This window comes from Cupressus sempervirens, chromosome 8 (assembly GCF_028749045.1).
Source record: "Cupressus sempervirens isolate cs-2001-9-10 chromosome 8, ASM2874904v1, whole genome shotgun sequence".
NCBI classification, from domain to species: domain Eukaryota; kingdom Viridiplantae; phylum Streptophyta; class Pinopsida; order Cupressales; family Cupressaceae; genus Cupressus; species Cupressus sempervirens.
This window is the reverse complement of record NC_143125.1, coordinates 666,978,700-666,999,906: the sequence shown is the minus strand read 5'-3', so window position 1 is coordinate 666,999,906 and position 21,207 is coordinate 666,978,700. Positions and strand designations below refer to the sequence as shown.

Sequence of the window (21,207 nt, the reverse complement as noted above, 5' to 3'; positions counted from 1 at the left end):
GTTTTCTTCTTCTTTGTCTTCTGCGCACTTTCAAGGTCCAGTGCTCTGTTATACACGTCCACATATGATGACGGTGGCACAATTTTCATTTTTTCCGCAACTTCGAGCGGAGGCCGTCCACAAACCACCTTTTTTGCAACCCATCCGCTGGCTTGCTATCCATTTTGTTTATTAAGTCTTTCAATCTCCTAGCGTAGACACGGACAGTTTCGTGCTTCCCTTGCTTGGTATTGAAAATTTCCGCTACGATTTCATTATCATCCCGTAAGAGTTTAAATTCCGTCAAGAACTCCTTTTTAATGTTATCCCATGTATCCATCTTCTGCGGATCCATATCCGAAAACCAATCAATCGCGACACCCCGTAGGGTTGCCGGAAATTGCCTGGCCCATTCGTCGGCATCTGTGATTCCATTTGCCCGCCAGATCGTCTCACATGTCTTACAATGTCGGAGGGGGTCGGCTGTACCATCGCCTTCAAATTTTGGTAATTTTTCTTTGGGTCCCGCCATAATTTCTGGAGGTCTGCACTCCTACAGTGGTCGGCACTCCCACACCGGCAGTCTGTACTCCCACACCGGCAGTCTGCACTCCCACACCGGAGGTGTCGACAGCTGCAACCCTTGGTGAAGACGGAGGATCCTCCAAAATTGTTTCCCACGGAAGTCTATCCTAGACGAAGAGGTCACTCCACGCTCGTGCTCCGTCGGCACCGCGAGCCGTGCGAGTTGATGCTCTCCCGTCTGAATTTTCTTCCCTCGGCGAACACAAATTCAAGAACTCCTCCCGTGCTTCTTCCACCAATTCCACCCGCTGTCGAGTCTCCTCCAACAATTCTTCCGCACTTCAGTTTCCATCGGCGATCCTCTGAAATCTTCGTCGGCGTTCGGCTTGCTGTGCTAGAATTAAATTCTCTTGCGCAATACGGATTCCATCTTTTCCCTTCGCCTTATTTCGATCCTTGTTAAGCTGATTTGGCATTAATCTTCATTCCTCCCACCTTCCAAATTCATAAGGCAACGGCGCCAAATGTTTACCGTACTGGTAAAGAAATTGAACGCATACAGACAATGAACACGAACAGCAAAATTATATTCGCAATAGTAGATGAATGATGATTTACAATGATCCCAGACGGGATATAAATACTACCGCCGAACCTTCCCGAAGGAGTCCGTCGGCCACAATTATTCTATCCGTTACAACCCATTTACCGCCGGACCATCGGCTACAGAAACACCGCCGGACCGTCGGCTAATAATCCATTCTTACGTACTTCTCAACAACTTGTAAGTAAGAAAGCAATGGGACAATTGGAAGCATCATTTCAAAATGAAGCTACAGACATTGTCAATCAAGCCATAGCGAGATGTGTATATGCAAATGGACTATCATTTAATGTTGTCCACTCACCATATTGGCAATACATGATGAGAGCACTTAATGAGGCTCCAAGTGGGTTCAAAGGCCATATTATGAGAAGATACTCACCACTTTACTTGATGATGAGGTGGCCCATGTAGAGGCTGCCATGCCGCCCATCAAGGATTCATGCACCAGAACAAATGTCACAATAGTATCAAATGGATGGAAAGATGCGAGGAACCATCCACTGGTGAATGTTATTGCAGTCTCTACAAGAGGTGCAATGTTTTTGAGAGTTGTGGATTGTGAAGGTCAGGTAAAGGACAGTCCTTTCATTGCAAACATTCTCATCCAAGCCATTGAGCAAGTTGGCCCTCAGAATGTTGTTCAAGTAGTAACCGACAATGCAAAAAATTGTAGGGCTATCGGCTTATTGGTTGAGGAGTGGTACGAACACATTTTTTGGACACCTTGTGCTGTGCACTCACTCAACCAAATGCTGCAAAAAATTGGCACTAAGGTTGAGTGGATTAAAAAATTATATGAAGAGGCACAAGATATCCAAATGTTTGTCACAAACCACCATATGACACAAGCCATATTTAGACAATTCTAGAAATTGGAGCTCTTGAAGGTAAGTTCAATTGTTTAAAATTTAAACATGTTTAGAACTCTAGTTGCATTAGTTTAGTAAACTTTTATGTTTTTAAATTTAATTAGATTAGTTGATTTTTTACAAAAATTCTACAATTGTTTTGATCTTAAAATAGATTATTGAGACCCGCTTTGCCTCCAACACTATTGTTTTGAGACGCCTTATCAAAGTGAAAGAGGCATTGTCTAGAATAGTAACCAGCACTAATTGGAGCGTATGAAGGCAATCTAGTAGTAGAAGGGCAGCTGTCATTAAGGAAAGGATATTATGAGACTCTTGGTGGGATCGTGTTGAGTACCTTCTGAAGTTCACTAAGCCTATATTGAGCATGATCCGATACACTAACATGGATAGGTCTTGCTTGGGTGGGGTATATGATGCCATTGACTCCATGATTGAAGATATTGGAGCCATGATAAATGGGGAAGAGCAAGACCCTGATGAAAAGTTCTTCAAGGAGCTAAAACTAATCATGGAAGAGAGATGGAATAAAATGACTACCCCTTTGCATCTACTTGCCTTTGCATGAACCCCAGGTTCTATAGCCAAAATGTCCTCAAGGGGAATGGCACTAGAGTTGCTCCATATAGAGATCTTGAAGTTTCTAAAGGGTACAAGGCAGCCCTCCAAAGACTCTTTCCAGAGCACCTACGATCAATAGTGAGGTCTGAATTTATGAGTTTTGAAAGCACTGATGATTGTGGTCTTAATGCTCTTGAAGATGAGAACAATGTTGATACTCATAAATGGTGGTACTTCCATGGACAAAAGTACCAACTCTTGCAGCCCATTGCCATCAAAATTTTATCACAAGTTCTTTAATCTTAAGATTTTAATAAGTAATTTATTGTTCATAAATATTCAAAACTCTTCACTCTATAATTTCAAATTTGTAAATCTTTATAGGTTGCTAGTTCATCATTGTCTAAGAGAAATTGGAGTGCATACTCCTTTATCCACTCAATAGAATTGTTAGCACCTGATATGGATATGATTTTAAAACTTGTAATTCATAGCTTCGACCTGCTTTGGACCTCAGTCAAAGAAGTACGAAGTGGTTCAATTATTCAAGTTGATCCATCCTGCAGGTTCAATACAAGAAAAATTCAGACTCATAGTTCAAAGCGGTTCAAATGATCCTACAGGCTTGTTGGTTCAATGTGACTTATTCTATGTTCAGAAAAGTTCATGCGATGTGACAGGATCAAGGCAGCCCAAATCAGTTCAATAGTTCAATAGTTTGAAATGGCTCGAAGCAGAATGCCTTGCAAGTTCATGGTCTATTCTGAGAAGATCACATATGTTGTTCAATGATCTGGGTTTGGTGATTCATTTTCAGTTCAGATATACAGTCTATCAGGGCGCAAATATTGAGTGGCTTAGTTTCAGTAGTTCATATAGTCATCTTGCGGGTTCAATGCAAAAGTTCATATTATTCAGAGATTCAAGACTTATAGTATGATCAATCAAGGAGTCATACATGCACTTTCAATTCAACCAATTCAGAAATTTGGAAAATTAGTCTCTCTCTCTAATACCTTTTGGTACAGTCAAAGAATGATCCTGTGAGTTATTAAGTAAGAAACTGTATAAAGAGCCTTCTAATTTATATACCCAAATTGATATGAAGTAATTTGGGGTTTGAATGCAAGTATCACTCATCATAAAAGGACAATTATATTTGCAATATCAGGTGGCGTTGATATAAATCTAACACTGACTATGTTGGAGAACTATCTGATTAAATGTTTGAAATCTATTTGCAATATCAGGTGGCGTTGATATAAATCTAACACTGACTATGTTGGAGAACTATCTGATTAAATGTTTGAAATCTAGTAAACACAAAAGTTTGTGCGACAACTATGGTAGTGTCATTCTCTCATTTCCTCATTGGCCTCTAAGACATAGCAATTCATAGATAAAGGCGAGAGCTTACATTTTAATGCATTGAGTTGAGAAATAAAAGTGAATGTGAGAGAACTAAAAAGTGGGTATGTGGGCACAACGCCTACTATTCATATATATTAGTGACCCGAGATCATCACATGATGGTACAGATTTGGGACATTATCGGGTCATGGGGATCCACCTGTGAATGAAGATTGCTACCATTGGGGTCTCATTCTCCATCGGCGGTGGGTTGTTCAGTCACAAAACACACTCAAAATCACATTTCATGCAATCCGAGTAACATCACATTCACCATAGCCGCCAGTTCACATAAACAAAGTCAAAGAGCTTGGTCTAATTGCATATGTAGAATCCTCATCAGAAATACCGACAACTACACCCATCAAGTCCCAGGCATATCTACAACGTGCACAATATATCTCTTTGTCATTATGGTGGTGATCATAAAAAATTGATGAGATACATGCAAATGATGTCATGGGTGGACGAATTGATAAAAAAAATTTAGAAGTTGGTGTACTTTGCCAAATGTAATGCCACCAACCCGATGGTTCAAATGTCCAATGAATTGCTCGCAGGTGAATATGATTAAAGAACTATGAAGATGTGAAACCCGAGTCACCCTGAATCTGTGTCTCATTATATGTCGTATACTCGATATACGAATGGTGATAAGGATTTAAATCTGCAAGCTGCTTGTAGGAAAATCTGAGATTGACGGAGACATGTAATACCTTCTCAGTATCAAGTGATAAAGTCCCTCTGTAATGCAAAATCTGAATGCTCTTCTCTCTGGTTGCTCGGCTATAAAGATCCCGGAACAGTTATAACAGAGGCTGTGAGCTGTTTGATGAGATACATCGTTGGTGACAAATGTTTCTTAGTAAAAGAGCCTGCTACAAAGGTTCCCCCGAGGACCAATAGGAGATGAATATATCACATATTCATATATGAGAACAGGTGTAGTGCACAACCAAAATTAATTTTGAAGCCTCACACACCCCCTATTGAGTAGCTCGATGCAAATTTAGAGAAGGAAAGGAAATCTCTTTTTGGTGGGGCATGACCACGTGAATTCATCCTGCAAGATGAGGAGACATCGAATGATAGTTATAGTGATAAAATTGGGTTCTCCCTCATTGCAATCGGCATAAGTAGACTCTTTAGAAGAAGGATCAACTCCAACACAAGCAGGCTGCGAGCAGAGCAATTGAACATCTATCGACATGGAGCCAGCTAATAAAGATTATTGTGAACAGAGATGGGATAAGTTCAGGCATGTAAAGGATAGGAGTTTGTGAGTGCATTGAACCAACATATGCAGATAAAAAGCCACGGGTTTTTGAGGAGACAATATGGGCAACGACATTCTCCCTTATACAAAATGGGTGATATTTTGATCAAAAGAGAGGACCAAGCTTTGACAACACATTATGATATCCACAAGTGTCAATGAGAAAGAATATGCATTCTAAATTAAGAATAGTGAGTGGTCACCCATCTTAAAGGTCTAACATGTCATTTTCATAAAGGAACATCTGCACATCTTTAAAATGACAGGTTGATCTAAAGTCACTCGTGACTTTAAAACTTATAAAATATTATAAGCCCAATTTGAAAGATGGAAGGTTACGCGTCAGTTTTAATAACTGAAAAGTGAGTGGAATCATGGGGGTCTCAAGGAATTCTATTAAAACATGATGCTATGAAATGGAAGAGTTACGAAAACTGAACGGCCACCAACAATAGAGAAAGATAAATACATCTTAGCAAAGGTACGAGGGGGTGGGAATTCTTCTAGTTTCCAAAACTGCAAACTTTGGGCTTCAGGCAAGGAAGGAGGAAATTTTGACAGAATAGTTTCATCTTCTTGAGGGACAGAGAGAAGCAGAGTATGGGCATAGTTCCTTTCTTATCAAAACTCTGTATCTGAGATAGGGTTATATTTTTTATGTCTGATGTAATATGGTGGAAAGAATTTCTATTTTCTTTGAATGATGGTTGGATTGTAATGTGTGAAAGAGGCTTTGTAACCTTTACAGTCAGGGAAGGGAGGCTGGAGGTTGAATACATTTAACTTTGGCTATAATGTGTTTTTCCTTCCACTGAATTCGATCTTTGAGTCATTTTCAGTTTTCTCTGAAAAGTTACAGTTTCATATCATTGTTCCTTTATTATGTTGTCATTTCTTAATATCTTACGAGGCTCTAATTTTAATTCTCCCAAGAAGGTGAAAGGCACAGTTTTATCCTTGTTACATAATGTAGCATTCAGCAAATGAACTTTGCATCATTTGTTGTTCTTTATTCTCTTTTTATGCAGTAGCGTAAGTTTTCACATCTACATTGTATTTACAGGTAGATGTCTGATATCCTTTCGTGCTTTCTGGTTAAAAGCATCCACATTTAATTCATTGGATATCTTGTGCAGGGAGCTGTACCCGATAAAATTCAGAGAAAGGTTATCAATCCCATGATAACCTATCCAACTGTTGGTGTTAGTTTGTTCTTTCATTTGGGCATTCAAGGTCAAATTTGCGTGCATTTCTTCAAAGGACAATCTGTTCACTAACAAGAACGCAACCGACTAAACTCCAAGAAGGCAGAGAACTTGGTCTTTGTGCATTCCAACTTGAGGCTCACAACTCACAAAGAGAACACCTACCAAAAAGGGGAGGCAAAACAATGGGATGTTGAACCAGAGTCTCCAAAGTTGGAATCCCACTTTGATGCACTAGCAATTGATGATGGTGAACATAATGATGAGATACATAGTGATGTTGAAGCTGATCTTGAGGCTACAGCTGAGAATACTGATGCTAGTGGCACTAATTGTGCTTCTAATCTACATCTTCCTAATGATGAGGAATTCTTTGATGATTTTTTATCACATGACTGATAGTATTTACTGATTACTGATTACTGATTAGTAATGTTGGCATTACTGTTTTTGAATTGAAACATTGATATACTGGTGTATTTTGACATTTTGTCATGCTATTCAAACTAAATCGTGAATATATATGGTGGTGTATTTTGCTAAATTGCTATAATATTAGCATAGAGGTGTATAAATTTATTTGCTGCAGCATATGTTTACATATATATAATTTTTCTTTTAAAAAAAAACGTCTATGAACGAACCCAAAACGAACCGAACCCAGCCCAAAAAAACAACCAGTGAATATCAAACCCGAATATCGAACCCACATACAAACCAAAATCCGAACCAGCAACTTAGAATAAAAACAGAAAATTAAACCTAAATTCTAAACTCTAACCTAAAACTTTAAAAAAACATTAATAAAGAAACAATCATCATAATTCATGGGGAATATAAGGGTGGTGGGCAGAATGATATTCTAGTAGTAGGTTTTGTTTGGCATGGCCTTTGTTGACAGCACCAAGAATAGAAGGCCTAAGGAATGAAAGGGGGACCCTCTTTTATTTTGTACAGATAAAATATAATATTCATGCCTTTCGCACCTCTCTTTCCTCGTTTGAGCCTACAAATTCTTCACCTTTGTTTGTCAATTCAGCCCACCAACACTGCAAAAAATGGTAGAAATTCTGCTGTTTCATAAAAAAATACAGTAAAATTTTGTGACGTGTAAACCTGGGTTCATCTCAGAAGAACCCACAGACTTTAATGAACCCTAGAAGAATCCAGAACGAACTGCCCCTGAACCCAGACCTGGTTTGAACCGAACCAAGACCTAAGGGGTATATGGGAGGGGTCTGGTAACATAGCATGGAACTTAGTGAATAACTAGATGTCCATGTCCCTATGCGGGTATACATGATCATATCATAAAGTCCCCAAAATGACTGAAATATCCATGTTCTATAATAGTAGCTTAAGGTTAGAAGCAATAAATAAAACCAGTCCTAGCTTAAAAAAGTTTAGCCTAGATTTAAACAAAAATTGTGGCACAATTAGGTATTCTGCCAAAATGAGGAAATTTAAATTCAGTTTTATATTTCTAAATCCTAGCTTGTACATGGTTAAGGTAGATATTCAAGAAATATGTGTTGTTCAAAGTCCACAGACAAACAAAGTGAATTGATGAATTGACCTTGTATATGGCTGACATATTAGCTTATCTTGCTTGAAATCTCCAAAGCTCTCCAACCTTGTGTCAAGCCTCTTAGCTCTGTTTGTGCATTCAATATTGTACTATCTCTTAGAATAAATCTAATGCATAATGATGGTAAATCTGAAACCTTCCCCGAAACCAAGTACTCATTGAAAAAAACCTAGTCGGATATCTCTTGAACCAATCCAATGCAAATAGGAAGATTCATAGGCATCCTCCCTAAATATAAAGGTAAACCATTACTTCATACGATAATAGAAATAAACTAGCTAACATCCCATACTAATTTAAGGAAAAGAAGCGAGAGAGAGAGAGAGATACCAACAATGAGAGGATAGGCATCACAAATATAACAAGAGCACATTTCATACTTTTGTATTGTAACTTATAACTGCTGTCTATTGCAGTTTTCTATCCACCCAAGGTTCATTTCCTACTTTGATGCTTAAGGAATACTTAATTTTATTTAGTTTGTTTTTTCTTCTGGAGAATTTCCACATATTTAAAACTGTCATGATCTCAAAATTGACAAGCGCCTTGCTAATAACACCAAGCTTTTTGTTTTTCAAAATGATATATAGGTATCTCTGATCTTCAAATTTATTTTAACCATTTTACTTACTAGGTTTTTGGCAGGATGTGCTAAAAATAGACACCATTAACTTATCTACATGTGATAAAGTCTATATACAGAAGGCATATGGAATCTGCACAGAGTACCATCATTTTCAGCCCTTCAATAGCAAAGATAATCATTTATCAAACAACTTTCAAGATTGGTGACATATAACAATTCCTTCATCTTACCTCTTATTAGGAGAACTTGTTTTATACTGTTCAGAATTTTCCTTTTCTTATTTTTTCCCACTTCCAAGGATTGTTGTCCATTAGCAGGCAACTCGATAGAAATATCTAGGTCTCCAAAGCGCGTGTAGAGGTTAGAGACAAATGATCCAAATGGTTTTATGGAGGCACCTACAAAAGTTTAAAAAGCTAACAGTCAGACATCCTCCTTGTAATCTCAAGAGTGAAACTGAGCTCGAATGAGATTTTATTAACTGCAATGCCAAATATAACAAAGAAATCCCTTCAAAAATGATATAGTATGATAAGGGATTTAAAGACCATAGGTATTCATTATAGCTCTAAAATTTCAATTTTTCACTTGTAAATCATATTATTTCTTCTACCTTAGTTGACAACTGCAGCAAAATATAAGCTTATAAAACTGGCTAATGGTTTCAGTAACAACAAAACTTAACCCAATATCATTGATATAACTCCCACATACATCATTAAATAAAGCTTATAAAAGAAAGCATAGAAAACTGGAACTCAATCAAAAAGCATGCATCTACAATTTTAATGTTAGGCACGGACATTTGAGTCCTTCAGATCTAAAAATTATGTTATTTGAATCTACACCAATAAACAATACTAACAAAACAACAATATGAAAGAAATATCATACAGGGAATGATGGTTCATATTGGAAAAACAATAATTAAAGTATGAGACCTACATTCCTGCATTTTATAACATTGATTGCATTCCTACTTCAAGAAAAAATTATGTTTTCTCTTTTTCTACTATATAAAAAAAGAGAAACCTGCAACATAAAACTCAATGCATTTCAGGACAGCTGTCAGCCAAGAAAAGACAAAAAATTAAGAGTAATAGCTTCAAGTCTCTAATGGATTTAATATCAAGCAAAAACTATGATTTAACTTTTGAATGGAAAGGATGAAAAATCAGCTGAAATACTATTTCCCCAGCAAACTTATCATAATTTCACCATTATTAGGTACTCTGCCAAAATGAGGAAATTTAAATCAGTTTTATATTTCAAAATCCTAGCTTGTAAATGGTTAAGGTAGATAATCAAGAATTATGGGTTGTTAAAAGTCCACAGACAAACAAAGTGAATCGATAAATTGACCTTGTATGTGGCTGAAGTATTAGCTTATCTCGCTTGAAATCTCCAAAACTCTCCACCCTTGCACCAAACCCCTTAGTTATGTTTATGCATTCAATATTGTACTATCTCTTAAAAGAAATCTAATGCATAAGGATGGTAAATCCGAAACCTTCCTCAAAACCAAGACAAAATATAACTGCAAGCACTCATTGAAAAAACTAGTCAAATATCTCTTAAAGCAATCCAATGCAAATGGGAAGGTGCATAGGCGTCCTCCCTAACTATAAAGGAAAACCATTACTTCATACAACAATAGAAATAAACTAGCTAACATCCCATACTAAATTGAGGAAAAGAAGAGAGGGAGCAGGGGACAGAGGAGGGGGGGTGCGGGGGGAGAGAGTGAGGGATGATAGGCATCACAAGGTTAACAAGAACACATTTCATACTTTTGTACTGTCTTATAATTGCTGCTTAATGCAGTTTTCTGTCCACCCAAGGTTCATTTCCTACTTTGATGCTTCAGGAATACTTAATTTTATTTAGTTTGTTCTTTCTTCTTGAGAATTTCTACATATTTACAATTGTTGTGATCTCAAAATTGACATGTGCCTTGCTAATAACACCAAGCTTTTGTTTTTCAAAATTATATATAGGTATCTCTGATTTTCAGATTTATTTTTACCATTTTAATTACTAGGTTTTTGGCAGGATATGATAAAAATAGACACCATTAACTTATCAAGCTACATGTGATAAAGTCTATATACAGAAGGCATATAGAATCTGCAAAGAATACTATCATTTCCAGCCCTTTCAATAGCAAAGATAATCAGTTATCGAACAGCTTTCAAAATTGGTGGCGTATAACAATTCCTTTGTCTTACATCTTATTATGGAACTTGTTTTATACTGTTCCTGCCACAATCTTTTTTTCTCCAGTAATAAGATTGGTATTTATTTAAATAGTAAGAACATTACATAAAGTCAGTACATCAAAGTAAACTTGATAATTCTACAGCTGAGTCATTGTGCTGAACCCTCCATCCAAGAAAAACCCTAACCTCTAACCATCCTTGCACACTCAATTACATAATGCTGCCATTGTCATTACATAGGTTTACAAAAATTTACAGAATTACAAATTTTACAATGGGACCCAAAAAGAGTGTTCAATGAAGTCTTAACACTTCAAGACATGAGCAGGAGTAAAACCATTAAAGATACTTCGCAAAAAATATTTTGTAACCAAACCAAAATTGGCAACCTTTGATTGGCATCATTTCTGCCTTTTCATTCTGATTATCACTTTGCCATTAAGTATAGTGAAAATGAAGGGAAGCCCTACTTGCTTCTGGATAGTTCACCGTGACAGACCTTTACCCCTTTATCCAATTGTAAATAAAATTTGGCAGTTTAATACGCTTCCCTGAAGAGTAGATTCAAAAACAACTCGACCAACACCAAAATAATTTCACAATTGGTGTAAAAGATAACAAAAAAAAGGACTAAAAAATTGAACAAGAGACATCAACTCACATAAACCATCACTACAGCACCAATGGAAAAGGGAAGCACAACCTAGCTTCATCAAAGGGCACACGGAACAAACCCCTAGATCCTCGCTCTGAGCATTGCATTGATTTTGGCTCCTGACCAGTGTTTGTCGCATTTATTTGTCTCTTCCCTAGCTCTCCTCAGCTCTTGCAAACATTCCTCATCTTTTGCAGACCACCCCACTCGAGTTTTCATCTGTGCAATGTCCATTTCAATTTTGAGTTGCATAACTAATAGTTTTAGGGTGTACTAGTCTTTTCCTGCCTCCTTGAAACATTTGTGTCTTAGCCTCTCATCAATTTTCTAAACAAATGGAGTGTATTTTGTGTCTGGAATTTTTTCAATGCCAATTTGTTTCTTGGCCAATTTTATGCCAATACCAAGAATTGAGGCATCTAAAATTTCATCTAAAGCTAGAAAAGCATCCCAAGGAACCAAATGAATCATCATGAACCTGACAATGTCCTTACCTTCTCCTATTGCAAAGCCCGTGCCATAATCATGGAATAATGTATGTGTTGGTGTGATGGCAATTTTCCAATAGGTAAAGCATTTCTCCAAGCTACCAATCAACCACATCAGCAAGTCTTTGGTGAGTGAATTTAAACATTTTGTCCACATGGATTCTTCTGCTATGACCATGAAAGGGATTCTGCCATTTCCTACACTAGAGGGTGAAAGTTGTTTCCATTTTTTGCAGCACCCAAGTTGTTTCCTCTGCAAGTCCTCTGCAACTTACAAGGCTTGTAGGTTCGGGGGCAAACACTTCTATTTTTTAAGGTAGTTAGCGATGCAGTGGATTTAAATTTTGTCACATCCATCACACTACTTATGAGGAATCGCAGCTCCTCACCACCATCGGCTATATGCCGCATTAATGGTTGAGAAAGGTGGCTAGATGAGGGAATAGGAGGATAATTGTTATGTTACTTCATTCCTCCCATCTGACATTGGAATAATTCTTCATGACAAGTTCAAGGATGTTAAGGTTTAATGCCCAATTTGACCTTGTGCAATCCTCTTTGTTCCAAGTGCTTTTCATGTGCGAGGTCTTGTAGTCCTCCAGGGATGACAACTCATCACTGATTCTAAAGATGTAGCTTTTAAGGTGCCAGGTCTCCATGTCACTTTAATAATGGCATTAATAATTATTTGAGTTACCTACAACATGCAACTTTGTCACTTCTAATTTTTTTGAGGCTCTAATGGCCAAAAAAGCCGCTTCAGCTTCAGCAACATTATTTGTTCCATCTAGAAGACATTTGCCTCCACATGCAATGAGATCTTCCTTTGCATCTCTAATTATGAATCCCGGGTTAGAAGGGTCAACATTCCCTTTAGAGGCACCATCAAAGTTACACTTTTGCCACCCTTCTTGGGGTCTTTCCCATTGGATCACCTTAGGAGCCAAGGGGGGAGAAGGATGAACCCCAGAATGCCCATTCGTGTGTCTAAAGGGTTTGTGGTAATCTAGGTGCAACTCAAACCGAAGTTGATGTGTAGCACTGAGATCATTAGTCTAACACTACTCCTCACGACTTGCCTTCACACCAAATTTGTTATACACTCGCCCTTATAAAGGGTATGTGGTAATCTAGGTGTAACTCGAGCCAAAGTTGATGTGTAGTACTGGGATCATTAGCCTAATACTATGCCTCATGACTCACCTTCACACCAACTTGGCTACACACTCGCCCTTAAAGGGTTTGTGGTAATCTAGGTGTGACCCAATTCAAAGTTGATGCATAGCACCAGGATCATTAGCCTATCAATACGCCTCATAACTCACCTTCACACCAACTCAACTACACATTGGCCCTTAAAAGGGTTTGTGGTAATCTAGGTGTGACTCAAATCGGAGTCGATGTGTAACATCGGGATCATTACCTTAACACTATGCCTCACGACTCGCCTTCACACCAACTCGGCCACACACTCACCCTTTTCCAACCATAATCTTATGACACACTAAATCTTGTAGAACCTTTTGGTCCTTGCCAAAAATTACCATTAGCATGCTTCTTTTGATTGCTGCCAGCCACATAGATTAACCATCCTAAAGCAAAGGGATAGTAAACATACTAAATAAAAAGTGTGAAAGTCTACATTACCCAGGGACACGTCACCAACTCTAGTATCGTTGTTGTCATACTAGAAACGATCCATGGCCATTTTACAATATGCTTGGGAAGATAAAGCAAACAACTTTGGCTAGGGATCCTACTTTGAGGTTATATGAGTAGCATATTAGGCCAATTATGATACATAGGTGGAACACAATGAACGTCCCTCTTCAACTAGATGGAAGGGTGCCTCTGTGTGATGATCTAGAGGTATTAGATGGGTTCACAAGAGCCATTGATAAGATGTAGCCAAAGGGTTGGCTACCTATTGTGACCTTTTCAAACATTGCCCCATCACAAATGGGGACACCCTCTTTTTGCTCTTGGCCTTGTCTTTTTGGCTTTCCTTCTTGGTAGCTTTTGGCTCAGTCCCCTACATTCCTCGTGTTTCGAATAAGAATCGGCAAAATTGGCCGTCTAGAAAAGTGTTAATCCAACTTGCACCTATAATGAAAACTATGTGTTTGCATGTGAATTAGGTCAAGTATGAATGAGACTTGACCTTTTAGAAAGAGCGTTAATGAAATTTTGAACATCTTGACATAATAGCTATTTTGTTTAATTTCTATTTTTAGTAAGCCTATTTTTAGTAAGTTTCACATCTCTCAGATTGGCCATAATTTGACTTTGGAATAACTCACTATTTTTAGTGAGTCTATTTTTAGTAAATTTTACTGCCTCCCAAATTGGCCTTATTTTGACTTTGAAACAACTTACTATTTTAGAAAGCTTATTTTTGGCAAATCTATTTTGGCCACAAGTAAGCTATGGTTGTTAAAGAGACAAAAGAGTATAAAATTTTATATTCAAAAGAATGAGAAAGCGAGGTAGTCAATCAGAAAATGTTAAGTTTGGAAACACACTAGAAATATCTAAAAGTGGTAAGACGTGCAAAACACCAAAAAAAGCAAAGTTTGAAGAGTGCCTTAAGATATATATATATATATATATATATATATATAGAGAGAGAGAGAGAGAGACAGATGTTGAAAGAAATACGATGCCCACAGTTCAACGAAATGAAAGAAAATCCTCCAAAAGCATGGTTACCAGGAGACCCGTCTCCCCCCTAAAAGTGGCGTCTCGGAGACCGAGACGCGTCTCGGAGACTTTTCGCGTCTCCGGAGACCTCAAAAAAGGTTGGAGACTTCATGACGAAGTCTCCTGAAGTCTCCCCGTCTCCTAATTCAAAAAGTGAAGTCTCCCCGAAGTCTCCTGATAAAATATAAATGTAAAATATAATATTAAATAATTTTATATATTTTAGCCCTCATTTAAATGTTTTTAATGCAAAAATCTAAGGTACTATATGAATTTTGTAACAACTGCTTGGTGATGTACGTCACCTACTGGAACACGATACAAGTCTAAGACAACATATTGGAAGCTGTGCAGGATTGCAGTAAAGATCCCAAATCACATAAATTTATGCGGCTGAGGAATTAGGGTGCAAAAACTGTTGTTAGTGCATTAGAAGATAGTATTACGTATGTTACAGAAATCTGATATGCAAATGCTTGATAATAGTATTATTCCTCATGAAAACCAAGCATCTATTTGTTGATAAAGACTCAGCGATAACAGTGATAGACTAGAGGTTTTATGTATGTTAACATGAATGTATTTGGTCCCATATTTCTGTTTTTTCAAGAGGATATCATGTTTCAATTTGATGTATAAGTCGTATTTGTTATTCGTACCTGTTTATCTGCTGTTGGCAATATCCTAGTACCAATATGGGAATCTTTGTTATTTGAATCTGTGTAACTGGAAAAAAAACACTATTACAAAATGATTTACTCCCTCTTAAACTAAGCAATCCTAACTCTTAGTTAGAAAATAGAAATCCTAAGTGTGTCTTTATGCATGCATCGATTTTGAATAATTCAATAATTTTCACAAATTTTTTGTAGCAATGCCAATTTGTCAGGTTTTAAAATCTATTTCAGTAATGTGCTTCTGTATCTGACCGCTTATTATTATTATAATCTTTGATAGTTTGACTCTATGAATCTATTTTAATTTTTAATGTGACAACACTAGTATTATTAATTTATTATTTACTTTAGTCTTTTAGTCTTACGGTATTACTATTTTGAAAATTTGAAATTTTGTATTTACTTTTAGTATTAGACTCTTTTAAGTTTAAACTATTAAAATTTAAAAATTAAAAAAAAAATTTAAAAAAAAAAAAAAAAATTGCCGTCTCCAAGTACCCCCGTCTCCTATTTGAAAAATTGCCGTACCAGTACCGGAGACCTCAAAGTCTCCCCGTCTCCCGGTGACCTTGTCCAAAAGCAAAATATCCTCCAAAAGAAAAGAAATCCTTCAAAAGCAGAAGGATCCCCATTGAAGAAAAAATCTTTCAAAAGTAGAAAAATCCTCCAAAAGAAAAAAAGAAAAAAAATCCTCCAAATGAAACGAAATCCTACAAAAGCAAAAAAATTCTCCAAATGAAGGAAATCCCTACAAAAGCAAAAAAAATCCTCCAAATGAAGGAAAATCCTTCAAAAGAAGAAAAATCGTCCAAATGAAGAAAAAACGGTCATAAGTGAGAAAATGCTCCAAATAGAGGACAATCCTTCAAAAGCAAAAAAATCCCGCAAATGAAGAAAAATCCTTCAAAAGCAAAAAAATCCTTCAAAAGCACAAAATTCCTCCAAAAGCAGAAAAATTCTTCAAAAACAAAAATTTCCACCAATTGGGGGAAATCATCGAAAACAAGAAAGTGTTACAAACGTAAATGGCAGAATACTTGATTGATTAAACAGAGATCAAAATGATCTATATATACAAAGAGGAGAGTCAAATAGAATAGAAACATTCTATTCTAGACTATACCTAAATATTAGAAACATTCTAATATTTATAGAGATACAATAAGATACAATAGAGAGCATTAAAAATATCGAGATTACTCTAATACCCCCCCTTAATGCTCAATCTATTTACTACGCCAATAGATCCCCTAAATTTAACAAACTTGTCAGGACCAAGGGGTTTTGTCAAAATATCTGCTGGTTGCTCTGAGGTAGGGGCATAGAGTAACTAAATAGATCCATCTTCTACTAACTGTCGGATATAATGGCAATGAAGCTCTATGTGCTTGGTTCATCCATGAAACACTCGATTCTTGGCAAGTTTGAGTACTCCCTGATTGTCTGAAAACAAAGAAGTAGAACTTGCTTGAGGAATATGCATATCTGCAAGCATTTGACAGAGCCAAACTGCTTCACAAGCTGCCTTGACAGCTCCTTTATATTCTGCTTGTATAGAGGAGAGTGTTTGTGCCTATTGCTTCTTACTGGTCCAAGTAACTGTTGCAGATCCAATACTGAACACAGCCAAAAGCAGATTTCTTGTCATCAATTGAGCTGGCCCAATCGAAGTTGGTGAAATCCACTGAGCTGAGGAGTAGTGCTCCTTGTGTAAAGAAGACCATAATCTGAAGTACCATGTACATAGCATAACACACGTTTCACTGCAATCCAATGATCAATCTTGGGGTTCGTCATGAACCGTGAGATGTAGCTGACTGCAAAACTGAGATCAAGTTTAGTAGTAGTAAGGTAGATAAGACTACCTACTAGCTACTTGAAGAGTGTTTCATCTACAGGAGGAGAATTAGATTGTGCGACAATTTCAGACCAGTCTCCATAGGAGTGGAGGCAAGTTTGCAATCCTGCATTCGAAACCTGTCAAGCAAATTTTTGGCATACTTGGACTGAGACAAAAAAATACTGTTGTCAATTTGCCAAACCTCAATACCTAAACAATAATGAAGCAATATGAGATCTATCATATCAAAAGTTCTGCATAGATCTTGTTTGATTTATGAAATCAAATGTTTTGATCTCCCAATAATGATCAAATCATCCACATAGACAAGAAGAAAAAAGAATATCATTACCAAAGTGTTTAATATACAGATTATTGTCTAATGGGCTATGCTGAAATCCCTGAGCAACCAAGTACTGATCAATCTTTATGTACCAAGCCCGAGGGGCCTGTTTAAGACCATAGATGGCCTCTAGAGCCTACATACTTTTGGTTCTGAACCGGCAACCTTGAAACCTAAAGGCTGCATCATGTAGACTTCTTCCTGTAATTCACCATTGAGAAAAGCACTCTTCACGTCCATCTAATGAACTTTCCAGCCATATTGAGCTGCAATGGCAAGAAGAATGCGAATAGTGCTCATCTTGGCTGTCGAGGCAAAGTTCTCCTCATAGTCAATGCCTTCGTGCTGGGTGAATCCTCGAGCAACAAGTTTGTCTTTGTATTTGTCCAAGGTACCATCCGCATGGTACTTGACTTTATAGACCCATTTACAGCTAATAGGTTTCTTCCCAGGAGGGAAATCTGAAAGAACCCAAGTGTGATTCTTTTGAAGACTTTGAAGCTCAGCATCCATTGCCTGTTCCCATTCTGGAATTCTTTTGGCCTCCACATATGTATGGGGCTCAGGGATACTGTGGATGTTGGCCATAAGTGCAACATTAACTGTGTTGTGTTGAATGCTCTTATTTTTGGAGGTTCTACCCTCAATGAGTTCATCAGGACGAAGATCACTAATCGTTTGAGACCACCATTTTAGCTGAAGAGTAGAGAAGCCAATATCAGATGCTGTCAGAATAGCTGGATGAGGAACAAGAGCAGGAGCTGTATTATCTGGAGGTGGGTAAGGTGGTGTATCACTAGCATTAGATGACTCATATAAAATAGGACCCAAGTCAGAGATTACTAAAGACTAAATCTCGGAATGCGGTGAGGAGGCAGAGAGCTGAAATGGTCCAAGTTCCTCATCAAACACAACATCACGACTGAAGATTAAACGATCAGTGTTTACATGAATCAATCTGTAGGCCTTATGTGTGTGACTGTATCCTGTAAACATGAGTTTCTGGCTTTTGGAATCCAACTTAGTGCATTTGGCATTAGGAATCCATACATATGCTAGAGAGCCAAAAACTTTCAAATAGTTGATCCTAGGTTTGCAACCAGACTAGGCTTCCTCAGGAGTCTTACGGTTAACTGCAAGGGTGGGTGACTGGTTAAGAAGGTAGACAGATGTGGATATTGCTTCTGCCCAATATTTTCTAAGAACATTTCTATGTTCTAGCATAGCTCTAGCTATTTCTGTGATGGTACGATTTTGACGCTCTACAACACGATTTTGCTGAGGGGTGTGAGGTGTGGTGAACTGATGTAATGCCATGAGTACTATAGAAGGCAGAGAAAGCAGAAGAACAAAATTCCCCCCCATTATTGGTCCTAAGAGTACGAATGGGGGAACTAGACTCTTTTTCTACTAGGGCTTTAAACTGCTGAAATACAGGAAAAGCATCTGATTTTTGCTTGAGAAAATATACCCACATTTTGCGACTAAAATCATCCACAAAGAGTAAGAAGTCCCTGTTCCCAGTAACAGAAGGAGTATTCATAGGACCACATACATCAACGTGGATCAACTACACTACTTTAGATGCCCGCCATGATTCACCATCCTTATATGGTGTCCTATGTTGCTTCCCTGCTTGGCAAGCTCCACAAACATGATGGTTCTGAGTCTGGATATCAGGTAGGCCATGGACTAAATTATCCCGAGCAAGTTGTGCTAGATATTGAATGCTCAGGTGACCATATTGTTGATGCCAGAGGCTACTGAGAGCGGATGATTTTGCGATAAAGGCACGCTCAAGGGAATCGCCTAAATCTACAAGCCTATAAATACCATGATCCTCAAGACCGACACCAAGTGTAGTGCGAGAAGCACGATCAATAATCGAACACTTGTTTCCACTGAAAATGACATCCAACTGAGGGGAGTGCTTCATAATCTAACTAATAGACAGAAGATTATGTTTCATGCCAAGAACATAACATACATTGAGGAACATGAGTCTTCTTCCTCCGGACTGAATCTGAACATTGCCCTTGCCAACAATATTGTATTCTTTGCCGCCTCCAAAGATTACTAAGTCAAAATAGGGAGTGAATTCAACAGACCAATCACGCCTGTGAGTGAAATGTCAGAAGGCACCAAAATCTATGTACCAAGCAGAAGATTTCACATGATCTATAGGTATGTTGGCCATAAAGGCATGGTAGATAGATTCTTTCTGCTCTGAGTGTTGGGCAGCATCGACTTGCTTTTTACTTGAGTTCGACTTTTGATGCTCATAAAATGTGAATATCTCAAATGGAAAAAAAATTAGAGGTGAGAAAATGAAAGACCCAAAAAAAATCGAAGTACCCAGAAGAGAGCTCGAAATACCTAGAAATAATATGTTGTCGAAATCTAGATCCACTGGTTTGAAAATTGAGGCACAGAAAACAAGGCACCCACAAAAAACTGATGAAGACACATTTGAGATCTCGAAAAACCCACCAAGAATATATGTTCAAAAAAAATTTACCGAGCAAAAAAGTTAGGGTTTTCGAACAAAACCCTAGTCGACAGATTGGAAGGTCGAAGTTGCAAAAAAATGGCGGATACAAGGTGGACTGAAGGTATTTTTGTCTTGACATCTTCTACAAAGAACCTAAACATCGTAGATGAAGTCGTGCAGACCAAGAAATGGAGGTAAAAACAATCTAAAAAATAATAAAAAGCCCAAGAAGTCGTGAGCTACTTCAGACGCAAGAATGGAGGTAAAACAATTTGAAAAAAACGTGAGCTGCTTCAAACTTTTGCTTGCGTCCAGAACAAAAAACCGCCCACCCTGAGCTATTTAGACGCAAAGAGAAAAAAAAAACGTTTATTTGCTTCCTCATAAAAAAGCCCAATCTCGAGCCGTTTTTGAAAAATTGCTCAACAAACATACGCAAATGCATTTTGAAAATCGTGAACAGATGTAGGCAAACACAAATGCGTTTTGAAGTCATGGTTTTTCAACTCTTCCAAGACACGAGTTGCAATTTTAACAGCTTCAGACAAAAAAAAAAATTAGTCAAAAATCTCAAGGTTTGAGATTAGAAAGCAAGGATCGCCGAATAATTTTGAAAAATGGGTCTAATAATTTCAGAAAAGAAATTATAATTTTTCGAAAAAATTAAGAACTTGCTCTGATACCATGTTACAAACGTAAATGGCAAAATACTTGATTGATTTAACAAAGATCAAAATGATCTATATATACAAAGAGGAGAGTCGAATAGAATAGAAACATTCTATTACAGACTATGCCTAAATATTAAAAACATTCTAGTATTTACAGAGATACAATAAGATACAATAAAGAGCATTAAAAATATAGAGATTATTCTAATAGGAAGAGGTTCTCTTTATTGGTTCCTGTAGACCCGTGCATTAATTGTAGATTCTTTCTCTTTCCCTAACCCTATTTAGGGCTGATGTAACATAGTTTGGACCTTTGATTCTGTTTAAATCTGGGTCATTCAGCCCTAATTAGGGCTGATGTAGCCTAATTTCTCATTTGTAAGGCAGTGGAATTTCGAGATTGTTGCTAACATTTACCAAAATAAAAGAGTTTTCATTGTTGGTTTCTTGCTTGATATATTTTAGTGCTTGCTTGGATTCATTATTCCCTCATTTAGATTAGATTGGTTAGATAAGT

At 37.4% G+C, this 21,207-nt stretch overlaps 1 protein-coding gene across 5 annotated transcripts in view; it reads right to left on the bottom strand.

Moving 5' to 3' along the window:
- LOC149544217 (protein HESO1-like) overlaps window positions 1–21,207 on the bottom strand; it is a 65,791-nt gene that overhangs the window by 19,375 nt on the left and 25,209 nt on the right. For all 5 annotated transcript variants that reach the window (XM_089798736.1, XM_089798735.1, XM_089798738.1 and 2 more), the window contains one exon: window positions 8,837–9,004. In XM_089798736.1, coding sequence (XP_089654862.1) covers window positions 8,837–9,004 — 168 coding nt within the window. The remainder of the gene's footprint in view (window positions 1–8,836; window positions 9,005–21,207) is intronic.